The sequence below is a fragment of the Anoplophora glabripennis genome, unplaced genomic scaffold (assembly GCF_000390285.2).
Source record: "Anoplophora glabripennis isolate ALB-LARVAE unplaced genomic scaffold, Agla_2.0 scaffold1598, whole genome shotgun sequence".
Lineage (NCBI taxonomy): Eukaryota > Metazoa > Arthropoda > Insecta > Coleoptera > Cerambycidae > Anoplophora > Anoplophora glabripennis.
The window spans coordinates 5,441-23,915 of record NW_019417686.1 but is presented as its reverse complement, the minus strand read 5'-3'; the positions used below and the strand labels follow the sequence as shown (position 1 = coordinate 23,915).

The 18,475-nt window shown below is 33.5% G+C and overlaps 1 protein-coding gene across 1 annotated transcript; it reads left to right on the top strand.

The window, feature by feature from the left end:
- Positions 1-13,551: 13,551 nt before the first annotated feature.
- LOC108916073 lies at positions 13,552-15,846 on the top strand. The gene has a single exon (XM_018722270.2). It carries the CDS (start codon positions 13,552-13,554, stop codon positions 15,532-15,534), a length of 1,983 nt encoding a protein of 660 aa, XP_018577786.1. The 3' UTR covers positions 15,535-15,846.
- The last annotated feature ends 2,629 nt before the right edge of the window (positions 15,847-18,475 follow it).

Genomic DNA, 18,475 nt, shown 5'->3' with positions numbered 1-18,475 from the left:
TTACTGGAAGCAATAAATGATGACAAATTATGGTTACTGGTTAGAAGTTAAAACCCATATGTCAAAGTCGTCAAAGTACATACTACATATCACTGAATAGTGAATATATACATTTTCGCCATCTGTTCAGGTTAGACAAGGTTAGAAATAAGATTAAAAGAGATAGAAACAGTAACTACAAGTCAGATGTATTCACCAATATTCACTCGCGAAAAAAAGCCTATAATGTCAGTACAGAAAATATTTTCGACACCATTTATTAGTGACATCAGTAACGTCAAAATTAAAAAAATTATATACCTACGTAAACAAAAAAGAAATGGTAAAAATTTAGTAAACGACTTTTTGCGATTTTGATAAAAAAGGCAAAACAGTTTAAAAAAAAAAGTTTATCTACCTTCCACAGAGATAATACATTTTATTTATTCCGTTATTGAGTTCTACAGACCTTTTAGTTTTATTTTTACCAATTTGCAATGCCTTTAAGTTAATTCGAATTTAGATAACTGCTGTGTAATCGAGAAGGTAGGTACTTTTACAATTACATACAATGTTGTCGCTGTACAGGGTGTTTGGTAAGTTGATGCATTCCTTGCAGGAAGTTATAGTACAAGTGATTTGGGATATATTTCCTTAATATACCATATTCCGAAAGAGCTTAGTTTTCGATCTACAGGGTGTTAAAGTTTTAATAAAAAATGCAAATTTATAAATATTGCGAAATCCGCTCAGAATATTTTAATGAAATTTAGTTAACAACAATACATGTTTTACGATAAAAATATTGTTTTCAGTTTCACCAGTGGCGTACCCAAAAAAATGACACGCAACTGATTTTTTTAAATAAAAATTATTTTTGAATTCCTTGTTCAATTTGGAAGAAAAAAGGTATTTCGTCTAAATCTAAAAAACACATTGAAAAAAAAAATGAAAAAATTAATATTTCTCAAAATACGTTCCTAAGTTATTTCGTACAAGAAATTTATATAGACCGCGTGAGATACAAAATGTCACTAATATTATTAAAAAAGAAATTTTAAAATGGAATGCTAGCTAGTAAATTTTGTAGCTCATCCTATATCCTGTGCTTCCGATAGAAATTTTATATAAAATTTTTTGATTTTCCAAAGTTTTGGAACCCTTTATCTGCAGGACAAGGCATTTCAGTGTGAAGGTACAAAAATGAACCGGGCTCTAGATCCGGTCAAAATAGTACCAAAACTCTAATAAATATTTTTTCTATCGCACACGCCCACTGAGAACAAGATATTAAATTATAAAAAATATATTATTTATAGCCATAAGTTTAAACTCCTTCAAGACATAAATTTCTTCATTAATTTAATATCCCGCATCTAAGTGGGCGTGAGTAAAGAAAAATTACAAATAGAACGTGGCAAATTTCTGTGTGTTCACACTGGGACACCCTGTATATCCTAAAACTTTTACTAAGGCCACACAATAGGTGTGTGGATGATAACAAATAATTGTAAAATTTGCAGATAAACACATTTTGAGCCTACCACCACCCGCTGTGAAACTTCAGATAAGATAGTTTGAATCGAATTCTGGCGCACGCAGCAGTGCATCGCGATCGCTTTGCTCTGAGGCTGATTTTTTCTTCGACATGTGCTCTATCAGGAACTATGCAAAAGGCTATACCAAAGTCGAAAAGTAAGTAAACAAGACTGATATTTTTTGAGTACCTATACGGGGTGTTCCTTAATGATATGCGAATATTTAAAGGTGTGATTCTATATGGAAAATTAACGATAGCTTGCTTTATAAACTATGGCCCAAAAATTTTCCGTTGCGAAAACACGTAATTTTTAGCTCTAACAGTGGCGTGCGTATGAGCACTGACTGATATTTTTAAAGAAAAAAAATGATACGTCAATGGTTTTTTCCCAAATAAAATTATTTTTGAAATCCCTGTTCAATTCGAAAGATAAGAGGAGTTATTTCTTAAAGTTTTTTCTTTCATCACGAAATAATACAAACGTTAAATGTTAAACATGATAAACATTTTTGTAAATATTGTTTTCAACAAAATAAATGATATTTTTAAAACAAAACAGAAAAAATTCGTTTTCAAAAAATGTATATTTTTTATTATCTCTTGTATTTTTCACTTCATTTTAAAAGTATTACTTTAATTTAGATAAATTTAACATTTTTCTAAGACCCCTATTAAGTTCAAACAAAGTTACCACTAATTTAGATACGCAAAGGAGAACTAACCTCAGAGAAAAAATTCTTAACTAACAATATTGCCGAAAATAAAATGGGGAAATGGTTAGTGTCTTATCTATTGCGACTATTTCTGTGAATTGGTCTTTGTCAAAAGTGATGTTAAAACATGATATTTATCGAATTATTTAATGTTTTCAGTTTTAGATATGTATTTTTTAATCATTTTTAGATTTATTTTTATTTTTAATTTAATAAAAGTTTAGGACGAAACAAAGTAACATGTAAGTGAGGTTTCATAAAACTTCTTCGTTTCCTCAAAATCTGTACCAACAAATGGAACATGGAAAAAAACAAGACTCTTTAATGGTATTTTTAGCGACCTCAAAGTTTTAATTAAACAATTTCTCGAACAGATTTTGGTATATACAGATTATTTATAATATTTAAATCACCGTGTTACATAGAGCCCCAAAGAATCTTTAGGTATACTTAGAATCTTTCATATCTATTAAATTGGATTGTAATCATTTTTAGGGAATGCTCACTTTAGAAATAAAAAGCAGGGAAATTAATAAAGAAAAGAAACAATAGCAATAGAAACACCTATAAATTACAATCGAACTGATTAGTGATTTTTATTAGGTCCGCCAAACAATAAATCATACAATTTTATTTATAAACATACTACTGCATATTTTTTTATGTTTCATATAGCGAAGATACTAAATAAACCATTTTTAAATCACCCCTTCCGAAACAAATGGTACCTGTTTGTTGATGTATAGGGCGTTTCGCAGAACCAAAGGTGCACGTAAGAGATCCTTATGGTGTTTCAATGTAACCTACCTTTTATCAAGTTGCTTCATTTAGCTGCTGTAAATGCTTGAGAGTTGAATAAACTCCGACTGCTCCAATCGCACTAATCCACGTTTAATAAATCACAGAAATACTCATTTGTTATAAATTAATACACTACCTTTATGGTAAAATAATCTTTATAGCTTGGCTTTCGCGTCGTATGATCCTAAAGTAGTATAAATTAGGTACACATTTTTATTACCTGTGATTGTGACTGATCTAGATAGAAGCCAGTATTAAACTTTTAATTCCAGTGGTGATTATTAACATTGTTATCGTTTATAATGACTTCTTGAATTGTACTACTACGCTTTTGGTTGTACAACAAACCAAAGCAAATCCTTTTAATGACGACGTTGTACTCAATTTTTCAAAAAATGAAAAGATTTTAAAAGATCTGGGTTGAATGTTGCGGTCTTAAATGTATATTGGTAAAAATTGGTGCCACCGAATGATCAATAAAACAGTCGTACCTGGCTGATTTTTGTTAAATAACATGTCAGAATCCAAGAAAATTGCTCTTCGCGTGACATCATGTGTCAAGCGAAGTTTTGCCAGTTTTGTTTCCCTCTAGCGACTGAATGAGAAGTAAATTATGCTTAAACATTATATTTTATGATAATAAAGTAGGTGCTTGCTCTGTCGCATTTCAGCATTGTCGATAAAGATGGTATCACTGAAGAAAAAGTTGAAAACTATAAATTTGTCGTCGATATTTTGGCGAAGGCGCCGGTTAAAATGGAAATAATGTATTTTTGATTTGCTTTGTCTCTAATAATGATCTTGCATTTGAAATAATAATATATATACTAACATTAACCCTTGTAACGAGCGTTCAAATAAAAACGTGGTCGAAGTTTGCTCTGACACATTGGACGTAGGGAAAAAGCTTATAGCGACCTACTTAACCTCATTTCCCAACGAGCTGTATAGCAGCTGTCAGTTTCAATAACGTTAATGACTATATAACTTTATTTTAAAGAATAATCGTGATAACAATAACAAACAATTAAAGGAGCTGCGGAAAGTGTCCCCCTCCTTGTTATAACAATAAATTAAAGCAGCTGCTGAAAGTGTCCCCCTCCTTGTTCCAAGCACTTTTCACACCTGTTCCTCAAAGAATTAAAGACATTTTCTAAGATGCTCGGGGTATTGTTAATTTCACGAATCTTGTCTATAAGTCGAGCCTGCAGATGGTTTAAATCAGGAATAGGCAGTTCAAAAATAGTGTTTTTAAGGTAAGGCCACAAAAAGAAATCACACGGCGTAATATCACATGACCTCGGTGGAAATTCATGTTCAGCATTGAGACTTATTAGTCGATTTTGGAAAACTTCCCTCAACATATTCATCGTCTCGCCTGCCGTATGTGCCCTTGCGCCATCTTGTTGAAAGTAAAAGTTTGTAATTTCGTTTTCTTCCAGCTGGTTAACAAAAGGAGCGATAATTTCTTCTCTATACCTTTGCGCAGTAAGAGTACCATTAAAAAAAATAGGTCCATAAATCCTCCTTCGATTGAGAGCACACCAAACTCCAATTTTTTGAGCGTGTAGAGGGCCCTCGACAAAAAAGTTATCTGGTTTTTCAGAAGACCACATTCTCATATTCTGTGAGTTTACGTAACCACTTAAATGAAACCAGGCTTCATCAGAAAAAAAGGTGATATTATGAAGTTCACCGTAGTTGTTTAAAAACCATTCACAAAATACAGCCCGTCGCGGAAAATCAACTTCATGAAGTTCTTGCTGACAAGTTAAACGATAGGAGAACAAACGCAAATCTTTTTTTAACACTGTGTGGCAGGTACCGACTGATACTCCCACCATTTGTGATAAAACACGTACAGAAGTTCTTGGCGCATTTTCCATTATTTGTTGGACATTTTCTTTTAATTCTTCAGTCCGCTTTTTAGGTCGGCCGCTTCCTTCTTTTCTTGTTACACTGCCCGTTTCACGAAAAACATTAACACAACGCTGAACTGCACTTTGAAAAATTTTGTACTCAACAACGCCGGGAAATTGATTTTGAAATTCTATGAAACATTCCTCAATAGAATACTTCCATATTCCATCAATCTTGCGTCCATTTCTAAAGTAGGACTCTATGATAAACACTTTTTGTTCTTGAGAAAACACCATTTTAAACGCTTTTTAAAACGAAAATATTCAAATTGATAGCGGCGATATAGCGCTTTGACAGATGACGTTTAAGTTCATTTGCTATACGCTACGCCCTACGTCCAAATTTTCAGAACCAACTTGACCACGTTTTTATTTGAACGCTCGTTATTTAGAATTAGGGAAAGATAAACTATAACATTTGTTGAATTTAGTATACAAGTATTGAAGAATGTGATTTTCACGAAAGAAAGATTTCATATTTTATCTTGAGAGTAAACAGATAAATAGAATGATTACAATGAATCTTGAGTGAACAAATTTCCGCTGATGACCAAATCAAGCGTTTTGCGAAAAAAAATATCAAGAGACAAAAAAGTTTCTAAATTCAATGGCTTTCTAGCTAACTAATAATTAAAAAAAATCAAATATGCAACCAAATTTATCTGGTTCCAAAGACAAGGGGGCCCACGAAAAAGTGTCTTATGGGTCATGTCATAAAACCCCTGTGTACCAAATTTAGTGATTCTCGTACAACATAGTTTTGAGATATAAAAAAGACTTCTTAGAGGCAGATTTCAGGAGGCTGTAACTCCGAAAGAGGGGGCCAGTTGACAAAAAAATACGGGTCCCCTAAATTTGTCTTAAGAATCTATAACCAAATTTTGTTGCATTAATTTCGGGGCACCCTGTATATGTACATGGGTAGCTAATAATGAATCTCTCTCACGATATTGTTTTATCTCTTGAAACGCCTTTTTCAAGATTTAAGGACGTAAACCACTGTTCTAAACAAATTCAAAACGCTGGTCAAGAAAAATTTAAAAATATTATTAATTATGCCAAAAATATTACTGGACTACCAAGTAAACGGGGCAAAAGTTGTAACGANTTGAATTTAGTATACAAGTATTGAAGAATGTGATTTTCACGAAAGAAAGATTTCATATTTTATCTTGAGAGTAAACAGATAAATAGAATGATTACAATGAATCTTGAGTGAACAAATTTCCGCTGATGACCAAATCAAGCGTTTTGCGAAAAAAAAAGAGACAAAAAGTTTCTAAATTCAATGGCTTTCTAGCTAACTAATAATTAAAAAAAAAATCAAATATGCAACCAAATTTATCTGGTTCCAAAGACAAGGGGGCCCACGAAAAAGTGTCTTATGGGTCATGTCATAAAACTCCTGTGTACCAAATTTAGTGATTCTCGTACAACATAGTTTTGAGATATAAAAAAGATTTCTTAGGGGCAGATTTCAGGGGGCTGTAACACCGAAAGAGGGGGCCAGTTGGCAAAAAAAATAAGGGTCCCCTAAATTTGTCTTAAGAATCTATGACCAAATTTTGTTGCATGAATTTCGGGACACCCTGTATATGTACATAGGTAGCTAATAATGAATCTCTCTCAGGATATTGTTTTGTCTCTTGAAACGCCTTTTTCAAGATGTAAGGACATAAACCACTGTTCTAAACAAATTCAAAACGCTAGTCAAGAAAAATTTAAAAATATTATTAATTATGCGAAAAATATTACTGGACTACCAAGTAAACGGGGCAAAAGTTGTAACGATTTAGAAATATTTTTCCCCTTAATTAAGCACCTACTCCTTTTGGGAATTTACATGACTTATTTTTTTTTTGCTTTAATAGATTCCTCAAAATGTCCCAAAAAATCGTTTCAATGTTTATTACAAATGTATCCAAACGTTTTTGAAATAGATAGGTTGGAAACGAACTTAATATTTTGTACGGAGACGAACAATTTCGTAATTTAGAAGTTCAAAAAACGATAAACATATTATACAAGAAATTAAAAGTGGTATTTTCGGAAACATACACATTAATTAGCTCAGTTTTAACAATTAATGCCACAAGTGTCTCGGTAGAAAGAAACTATTTGTGTCTTAAGCGCATTAAGACTTAGAAATACGATGACACAAAAACGCTTAACTTATCAGTGATGACGATAGAAAAAGAACTATTGCCGATCCTCAATTTTATGAAGAAATTATAAGTAAATTAGCAAATTTAAAAGATGGACGAATACACCAGTTTTATAAAAACATTCACTATGTTTTTTAAAAATTTTGTTAAGAGTGGAGGCAAACGAAAAGCTGCCGGCGTTCTTTTAGGTATATGTAAATACTTAAATAATTTGGCTGGCTATACCTTATGAAAAAAGCCACGGACCTCACTTATTCACAATGTCACGAGCCGCCACTGGGCTAGATAAATTATAACTTCTACTGAGTTTAGTAATCAAGTACCTAATTAAAAAATGTGATTTGTAGGAAACGAAAGATTTTATATTTTATCTAGAGAGTAAACAGATAAATAGAACGATTACAAAGAATCTTGAGTGAACAAATTTCCGCTGATACCCAAATCAAGTACTCCTAAGTATTTTCTAGAGATCGAATTGTAAATATATAAAAAATATGTATAATTATACGGGCATTGCAAAATAAATACTTGTATCTCGGATTTTGTTAGTGGGAGCCAGAGTCCCCCACTGTCCCCCTTAGCCACGCATTGATACAAAATATCTCGAATTTCGATAATGCTATATCTTATTTATTTACCTAGATGTTATATTTGCAACACATCTTTTTAAGAATTGAACATAATACATTTAGGTATAGATATGAAATATGGAGCACCTTTTCGCACTTTGGCTAGTTTTTGGGCTATTTTTGGGCCTATGTCACAAGTTTTTAAGGTTTTTTGGCACTGATTTTTTAGCTTACATTTATCCCTTATCACCTTTGTCGCAGCTATAGACCAAGAAATAAAGGTGAAAAATCATGGAGAACTCGTAAAAATTACTGGGCGTGATTTTATTGTTGGAAAGTCTTGTTAATGATAATACAAGAGGCGTCTCATCAAATGGGTCATGAAAAAAGTATAGAGTCATTGTTTTTTATCAACAAATAGGTCAAAAATTCGCCATTTTTCGTTCTGCGCGTTATTGTAAAAAAAACTATTAATCTTAGCAAAAAAGTTCAACATACGATTTGATCTAGAGAAACGCATCTTTAAAATGAGACTTTATAAGTTAAAATTGCTTTATAAACAAAAAAGTTATTGCAAAATTAAACGGAAAAAGTGTGTTTTCTTTAATTGCTAATAACTTTTTAAATAATTAATAAAATCTTACCAAACTTTCCCAAAATGTGTGTTTTTATATCCTTAAGAGATGTGCAAAAGATAGGCTCGATCGGTCAAATAGCTTTTGCAAAATTCCATTTATTTATCCCATTTTTGCAAAAAAGCCCATTTTCAAATGACTATTCCGGGGGTAGGGTTATGACTAAAACATTCTTTTTGGGCTCATTTTCTTCGAAGGGACACCAAGTAAGTAAAAATTATTATTTTTTTTTAACCTATTGGTCGAAGAAACTTTTTTTTTTAATTTGTAGTTTTTTTACGAGCTTTTCGAATTTCTTTCAAAACTAGGTTATTTGTACTATATTTAGAAGGAGGCGTGCAGTTTTGTGTATAGGTAAGTTAGACTAAATAGTCTTATTTTCATCCAAGAAACCTGTTGTAAAGCGTTGTCCGTCCTATTCAGGGACACCCTATATACATATAACTAATTTAAATCATCCCAAAACGAGTAGTTACTTAATTAAAGGGAAAAATATTTCGAAAATATTTCTAATACGTCGCTAATTTTATCCCGTTTACTTTGTAGTCCAGTAACATTTTTCCCAAAATTGAAAATATTTTAAAATTTTTCTTGTTTTCTTAATTCAGAAATTATTTGACTAGTTATTTTAATTTGTTTAGAACAGTAGTTTACGTTATTAAATCTTGAAAAAGTGTTTCAAGAGATAAAACAATATTGTGAGATATATTCTTTATTAGCTACCTATGTAGCTATGTAAAATAAATATTTATTAAATTATGTTAAATTTAGTCTTACTTTCTTTTGTTATAATTAAGTTGTTTCTTATTTACTTTAAATTAATACCTGCCTTGTCCTTATCCTTAACGTCTTTATCCCTCACACGGACATCAGACACTACCTACGTACTATGCGACGCGTGCATTAACCGCGAACTGAAACTATAAGCAGCTTTGAGCCGGCCTCACTTCCAACCTAAATCACGTTATTTTAACCGCCTCGCGTGGAGGGGAACTGTATCATATTGTAGGCAAGTGTGACGCGCCTACAAGCAAATAATTCCTGACCTCACTGTGGTGAGGACTAGTGGGGAGTAACAGTAGCCAATGCCGCCGGGCCGATGGAAAGATCCGATCTTAGCCGGCATCCAGCTATAAAATTTAGCGTGGTAACTCTTCTACTTGGTAATAGGCGGCAGTTCTAGTGGTGGCTTTATTGCCAAATGATAACTGCCATATAAATTCGATGCATTCAATTATGTATTTAAAGAGATATGGAACTTATCTTTTGATTGGAAATCACAGTTGTGATAAATGCTTAATAAAATAAATTAAATTAGAATTAAAACTACGAATTTACCTAATTAATTATTTATTTTATATCACCTTGGAATGGAGGAATACAAAAACTTGAAATTAATGTTTTTAGATTTNGCTCTTGTGCATAAACAAATTATCGGAATTTAATCGGACTTTTTTCATTTTATAGGCTTATTTAATACCTACCTTTTTTGTATAAACTTTTTTTCGCTATGAATAATAGCTTTTTTACGTGAGTCAAAAAACCACTTTTCCATAACTTTGACCACTGTTAAAACAAAGTTTCCCAACTAGCCTCGAGTTGATTTTTTGATATTTTATTTATAACAGGTTTCCGAACAATATTCCGCAGAGAAACTTCTAATAGTATTTTTTCCCGAAACAGGCTCTTTCATGTCTATAATGACTGGGCTATATAATTATTACCAAATAAAAGGCACTTTTTTCCCTAATAAACAAATAAAATAACTACGTGGTTTTTAACTTTTGAAGGAAGTTATATACACCATTCGAAAGCTCGTAAAGAACCCTACAAATTAAAAAAAAAACAAGTTTCTACGACCAATAGGTCCGGAGTTAGCAACTTTTTTTTAAATCACGTTATAAACATTAAGACCTGAAATTTTAACATTTTGTAAATGAAGGTTTAAACTTTATGCCCTGTTAATTTTAATCGAATTTGTCCATAATTGATCAATCCAGCGCGCGTCAAAGTAAGGGTACGCGGCAGTAGCCCTTCAGGGAGTGGTGGTGGGGGGATCTTCCTCTCAACCAGGAAAAAACTGACAATGTCAAATTTGTAATATCTCAGCTTCTATGTAACGTAGAACCTTATTTTTTTTTTAATTTGGGATAGCTCGACGAAAAAATTACTTCTGGATTATTTCTACGCTCGTTTTGATTATTATTCATTGTCTTTTGTTTATTCAGTACATTTTAATAATAATAATTATTATTATTATTGTTTTTTTTATTAATATGTTTATTGCAAATAACCATAACCTTCTAACATCTCCACAAACAAGGAAACCAATCAGTGGAACAGTTAATATAATTTCAGCATTCAAAGTGACCAAAATGCGATACAATTTTATCCTCCCCAAAGCCACGCCGTGGAACACGAAACATCTGGCCTAATCGATACAAAAGCGCCTTACTCCAGATAAACGGATCGGTTCGAAAAAGGCGCTCGGCATCGCGACGGCGGCGCCTCAGTATCCATATATCGAACGGACCGGCGGCCGGTGTCAAAAAACACGTTTAGGCATGATTCGATTTAATTATATAATGCTCTTCGCAAGCAGAGCTTTCAGGAGTTTCAGGCGGATCGGCAGATAGCAACGACCAACCTGGTAAGGTACGCTTTTCTTTACCTTCCCGGCTTGCTAGAATCTCGCGATTTTTCGTCGGGATGAATGTAGAGGTTACCCTGTTGCTAAGTAGATTTTTTCTGGCACGTATCGCGGTGGCTGTAGCTTTAAAATAGTACTTGGAACAAAACTGTTTCTTTTTAAAGAATCATATGTTAGTCACTTTTTTATAGAATACCTACTCGACCAAGGAAGATTATAATCTAAATATAAAAAACAATTTTCAATCAATTAACTTTAATCTCTAGTCAAAAGGTGAGTTAATTCTTCAATACTTTTTATTGTTTTGTGCTCTATTTATATAAGATCAATCTCGAATTACACGTCATTATTAATATCCAAAATGTTTACGTTCGTTATCAAATACTTAGGTACGTTATTTAAAAACACCTATATATTTTTATTTTAGATAAAAATTATCAGATGTACCCAGTTTTATTTTGTAATCTTTCAATCAACTTTGGACCCTAAAGATTTGGCTACTTTAATCTAAAATCTTTGATACAGAATGTGTACTGCCAAAAAAATTATTCCATATATAAGCTAGTCGATAATAATTTTGAAGTAGCATTCTCTTAAAACTGGAATTGATTGAGTATTAAATTACATATAAAATTACACAGCATGTTAAAACTTTGACTGCAATAATTTTGATAGGTGTCAGTATACATTAAAAAAACCTTTTTGGAAAACTATCATCAAGAGTTGACATTTTCATTAAATTTTCAGTTGACAAAGTCAACTTAGCTCCAAAATACTTTTATGTTCTAGAACGCCAAAGTCTTTTTCGTTCAAGAACATAAAACAAATGTCAAAACAATATGTCATTTTTTCTAAACTTATTTATGATTTTATTAATTAAATAACATATATTTTAAGTAATATAACATTTCAATACAAAACGGTAACTATTATAAACAGGCCGATTACAAAATATTTTGTACTACATGTAAACTGAAAGTGTCGATATTGTAGCGAGTTAAATTTATGCCAGATCCAGTGCTGTCAGTTATCGTAGCTTTTAGTTCTGGGTGTTGCTGCTGCTGCTGTATTTGTTTAAGTTTACTGCGCACGTTGTATTATTGGCAAATTCCGCAGGCCCTGCTGAAGATTGTAACAATTTGTTTGCGAGTGCAATTAATTTTATTTCGTATACAATATTCTATACAGTACGCGCCTAAAGTATGGAATAAATTCAGTAAAAACGGAACAAATTTGTTTTGGGAAAAATCCTCGAACAGGTCGATTTATAATTTAAAAAAATACATATTTTTGCATAAAATGCGATTTTCAGCCGTCATTTGTTTTCGAGTAATGACGTCATCGACATTTTTTTTAAATAGCAACCCCCTATTTTTTTTCTTGTTTCTGATAGATCGTTTGATTGTCGATCCGACAGTATTAAAATGTTGCCATCTTACATAGGAAAGTTTTCGAGTAAATGACAGTTGAATGTTAGGAAACCCAAATCAATTAAAATATAGCAAAAACGTTATCAAATTTAGTTTTTCGAAATGCCTGAAGTTTTTTATGGATCACGTAGGTGTAAATCTTTACAAAGTGTCACTGTCATACCGACTTTCTAAGTATTGTCAATTTTCTCTTTCGTTAGAATTCTGGACTTTTTTGTACGGTATCCAACTGATTTTCTGTTCAAATATGGTATTACTTTTGGAAACTTTCTGATATTTATATTTTTTTGGAATTCAGTGTACTTTTTAACATGGAATAATGTCGAAGGTTTAATTTTATTAATTTTATGTTCGAAATATGCCAATAATGCCGCTTCGTACACTTTTTGAATTTTCTTCGACCTATGTAAGCCAACTCTTTGAATTCGCTGTAGGCAATCTCGTACTGTCTTGACAATTTTTTGGGGATTAATTGTGAAACAGCTCTTTGTGCCGCTTCCAATACTTTCCCTGGTAAATGTTCGTCTTCGCTTTCCGAGCTCATTTTAAATTTAACACTCTTAGAATATAAATTACAATATATAATTCAAACACGGTTCAATCGATTCCAAATATAAATTAAATTTTTGTATATGTATAACATAATTGTCTTATTTTATTCATATACATGACCTGGATCCTAAACGCAACGATTCCGAGAAAAAAAAATATCAAAGTCTTCAAGTTGATGTAAAAATGTTCGATTAATTCAGGAATCTCTAAATAATTTTGTGCATAGGATACCATAATGCTTACTATTTCTCTGAATTTGTTTATGTTACTTTTAGTAAAATAACTAGTTTTGTGAATCGATAAAATTCGATAAAGTTGATATAGTGCAATATGACAACAAGCGACGGAATGACATTGATGTGCTGCTAGCAAGACGATTGCTTTTTCCAGTGGTAGATATAAGCTACAAAAATGAAGTAGCTAAGCCTTGAGATAATTTTTTTTATGATACCTTGATATTTTATTTACGTGATGAGCATTTTAGGAACATTTTTAGAATCGTTAGAAATAGTTCAATACCATTATTTACCATTTACCAAATATTTCATGTATTAGAACTATTACACATTTAAAAAACGATATTTATTCATGCATAGGAATGTTTTTTACGGTTTGTGTCATTTTCTTTGGTTGCAGAAGCCCTTCGAATGGAATGGAAGCCGATGAAACCAAGGTGAGGGTGCCCTCGGTGCTGTGGATACCCCTGCTGATATGCGGCGCCTTCCTCTTCTTCGTAGACGTCTTCCAAATAAACTACGACTCCCTGGTGTCCACCAGGGAACCCATCAGGGACCTCTTCCCCGAGAAGAAGTTCCTCGCCGGTTTCGCCATCAACACCCCGGGTTGCAGGATACCGTACATGGACCCCTTCGACGAACACATCAGGAAGTTCATAGAAGAACCCAAAGTGCCAAAGTGTAACAAGGGCATACCTGCCTTGTACCAGTCAAACCTAACCTCGATATACCTGGTGAACTCTTCGCTAGTATTCTACAACATCACCGACCGCAGCGAGCTGAGGTGTTGCTATAGCGCGTTTTGGAGGCAGGAACCCAAACGCAACCAGAACGACGACAGAGTGAAATATAGTAAGGAGTGTGTTATCGTGAGTGAAAGTGTTAACATCAGTGAGGAGTTTATCAGAGTCCTGTGCACGTACGACAACAACACCGTCTACAAGGACATGTTTTCCTTCGTTCCACTAAAAAATGCCACCGCTGCTTCCATGGCTGACCCGAAACCACTCAACGTGCTCGTGGTGGGCTTAGATGCAGTATCCAGGCTCAACCTCCACAGGCAAATGCCCAAGACCCTCATATACCTCAAGCAACTTCAAGTAGTGGAACTGCTAGGTTACAATAAGGTGGCCGACAATACTTTTCCTAACCTCATCCCGGTGCTGGTGGGGATGACAGAGGGGGAACTAAGGAACAGCTGCTGGACCTCCAACAAGGACCATTTCGACAAGTGTCCTTTCATTTGGAACGATTACAAGGCCAAAGGGTACACCACGGTGTACGGAGAGGATTCCTCGTGGATGGGACTGTTTAATTACCAGAGGAAAGGCTTCACGAAGCAACCTACGGATTACGGTTATAACTTCTTCAGTAGGATCACGGAGAAGGAGATTGGGAACGAGCACAGCATGAACGTGGATCAATGCGAAGGTGCCAGGATGGTCTACAAAGACCTCTTGAACTACATAAGTAAGTTCGTCGTGACAATGGATACGAACAAGTTGCCTTACTTTGGCTTCTTCTGGGGCGCGAGCTTATCACACGACTACCTCAACAAGCCCAAGATGGGGGACGAAGACTATCGCGACTTCTTCAAGAACCTCTACGAAGAAGGCCACCTCGAACACACGGCTTTGATCTTCATGAGCGACCACGGCATAAGGTGGGGGGAGATAAGGCAGACCTACCAGGGTAGGATGGAGGAGAGGTTGCCCTTTGTAATCATGTATCTTCCGAAGTGGTACAAGGATACATACCAAAGGGCTTACATAAACTTGATGAGAAATGCGAGGAGTCTCACCACGCCCTTCGACCTTCACGAAACGCTGAAGGACCTCTTGAATCCCTTCAACTTGACCGAGGAGAACCTGGAGACTAATCAAACCTCCAGGGGGTACAGTCTGTTCAGGGAGATCACCCCTAAAAGGACCTGCGAGGACGCGGAAATAGCCAGCCACTGGTGCACGTGCCAGCAGAGCTTGGAGGTGAAAAACACCTCTGCGATCGTCGTACAAGCCGCCGCTTTCGCTGTAGAATATATCAATGAACAACTAGTAGGCTACGCGCAGTGCGCCAACCTTTCCGTGGACGTCATTTTGAACGCTAGATTGATGACGCACCTGGAACACATCGACGGCAAGAATAGGATCGAGGACTATATGATAACGTTGAGGACTTTGCCTGGTGAGGGCATCTTCGAGGTGACCGTGAGGCACTCCAAGGTAGGGGATAAGTTTCAGGTGATGGGATCCATCAGTAGGCTGAACCTTTACGGGAAGCAGAGCTCTTGTATCACTGACTTCCACTTGAAACTGTACTGTTACTGCAAGAGTTTGTTGTACTGATTTTTTTTTTGAGGTCTTGGTGGTTAGCCAAAAGTTTGTAACCGTACGGGTGTAGTGAAGATCTGAACCAGACGGTGTAAGTAAGAAGCAGTGGCGGCTCGTGGAGATTAAAGTAATTTTGATCTGGTCTCAAGTAGAGGACTTTCATGATAAAAATATTTCGAACTAATTTTGTGAAATAAAATAGGAGTGGTGTAAAGTGATAGATACAAATAGGTTTTTGTCGAAAATACCTCGATTTTTGCCAAAATTTAGTCCAGTAAACAAAGACACGTGAATATTAGGAAAAATTTCGTAGAATTGAACGAAGTTATCGAAAAACAGTTTTTTCATTTAAAAAAACTAAACATTTTAGGAAAAAATGCTTTAGACAAAAGTTATAGAACTTTTTATAACAAAAATTTTGAGCCCAGCCCTATATCAATTGATATACAAATGGAGGTATTAGTTATTGCAAAAAAAATGGTTAAATATTGCATTTTCTTAAAACTTCTCTATATTTAAAACGAAAAATGATTTTTTTTACGAAACTTTCAGAAGTAGTCTTTGGCAAGTGCATTTTTGTAAAATTGCAAAATATTTGAGAGTTTTGCAAACATTAAGTTTTTTGTAAAAAAAAATATTTTTTCAAGGTTCAATAAATCATACAGTAATGCACTTACGTGATCTATCTTGGCCTTAAAATTTTCTCTAAGACTTTCCTGTGCAAATTGTGCGCATAATTTGGAATATGCGAAAAATCTACCGAAACTTTCACTTCTTTTTGGGTCGAAAAATATAGATCTTCTTATCGATGAAATTTAATCGGAATGGCATTATTGCCATTTGAAAGCTGACATTTATTCACGAATTAAAAAAAATTTCGTCCTACAACCAACAGGAGCCGAGAAAATTGTTTTGCCATTTCTATTAAATTTCAACGATAAGAAAAAAATTGCATTTTTCAACCAAAAAGGAAGAAGTCGATTTCAGTAGATTTTTCGCATATTTCCAATTATATTGCAATATGCGCAAAATTTGCACAGGAAAGTACAACTCTTCGAGAAAATTTTAAGCCCAAGAAGGGTCACATAAGTGCAATAGTGTACGATTTATTGAAACTTAAAAAAATGTCTTTTTTTAGAAATACTCAATTTTTGTAAAAACTATCAAATATTTTGCAATTTCATAAAAATGCGCTTATTCTACAAATCAAGGACTACATATTCTGAAAATTTCGTAAAAAAATCTTTTTTCGTTTTAAAGATATACCTAGAAGTTTTAAAAAAATGCGATTTTTAGCCGTTTTTCTGCAATCACTGACACATTTGTTTATCAATTGACATGGGGCTGGGCTCAATTTTTGTTATAAAAAGTTCTACAACTTTTGTCTAAAACATTTTTTTTTTAAAATGTTCAGTTTTTTTAAACGAAAAAACTGTGTTTTTGCCAACTTTTGGACGCCATTTTGAAAATGAAGCCCTAACATTCAGCTGGAGTAAAGTAAAATTCAATTCTACGAAATTTTTCTTAATTTTTACATGTCTGTTTACTGAATACTGAACTAAATTTTGGTACGTAAAAATTCGGCATTTTGGCATTTGATTGGACTATTTCTCAAAATGTTCATTTATCTTGAAATTACAGCATTTCGAAATTTGAAAAATAGAACGATTAATGCCAAATTAAAATTTAATATCACTAGGAGGAAAAATTAATATCAATTTTGTTAATTATTATTTTTTTTCAATTAATTTCGCAAATTTCGTTCGAGATTTTTTCGTCATAAAAGTTGATGATCTGAAATCATCCCCCAGAAAACTGTAGCGATAAATGACCACTTTAATTTTCTCTTGTCCTCACTGGTAAGATGTGCTACTTGGAAAGGAATAGTAAAATAATTTTTTGTATTGAAGATACTTAAAAAAAACATGAGGAAATACACTACGCAACAAAATTTTTCATCGAAGTTTTGCCATTTTTCTAATGCGCATAGCTCCGTCAATTTTCATCGTATCAAAACGATTTTATGATTTTGTAGTGAATTATCTGCACTTTAAGAAAAAATCTATGCGAAATGAATGCGAATCGACACCGCATCTCCATGTCCTGATAAAACCCAAGCACTTTTTTTCTAAAAAAATTGATTGCTTAACGCGTTACCTGGATCGCCCCGATTTTTTTTCTAAAATAACCACCTTGACCATCGTAAAGTGCACTTTCTAACAAGCAATTTGAAAAAAAGTCTTTGCGATTTTTTTTGACCGAGTTATGCCACTTTGGAGATACTCGTACATTTTTAACGAATACCGCCATCAACATACTTCAAACTTCAAAATGGCATAACTCGATCAGAAAAAATCGTAGAGACTTGATTTTTTTTCAAATTGCTTGTTAGAAAGTGCACTTTACGATGGTCTAAGTGTGATTTTCGAAAAAAAAATCGGGGCGATCCAGGTAACGCGTCAAGCAATCAATTTTTTTAAGAAAAAAAGTGCTTGAGCTTTATCAGGACATGGAGATGCGGTAGCGACTCCCATCCATTTCGCATAGATTTTTTCTTAAAGTACAGATAATTTACTACGAAATGAAAAAAAAAACGTCTTGATACGACGAAAATTGGCTGAGCTATGCGCATTATAAAAATGGCAAAATTTCAATGAAAAATTTTGTTGCAATAATTTGGTTGCGAAGTGTAGTAATAAAAGAAAGTTATTGTTGGAATAGGAAAATTTTGTTTTCACGGATCAAACGGAAACATTGCTAGAGAATTTAAAGAAATATATATGAAAATTACAATTTGGGAGGTGGAATATAATATACCATAAAATTTCTCTTACTTTTTTACTTTTGAGTATTGTCTCATATAATGAAGTGAAGTAAATTTTCCTTAATTTAATATATTCTTTCATTTGTAGAAAAAAAAGTTATAATAGTATTATCGGGGGATTTATACAGGGCG

What these genes read in the sequence shown, in the direction of transcription:
- LOC108916073 (XM_018722270.2), top strand. Translation starts at nt 13,552, where the DNA reads ATGTTTTTTACGGTTTGTGTCATTTTCTTTGGTTGCAGAAGCCCTTCG.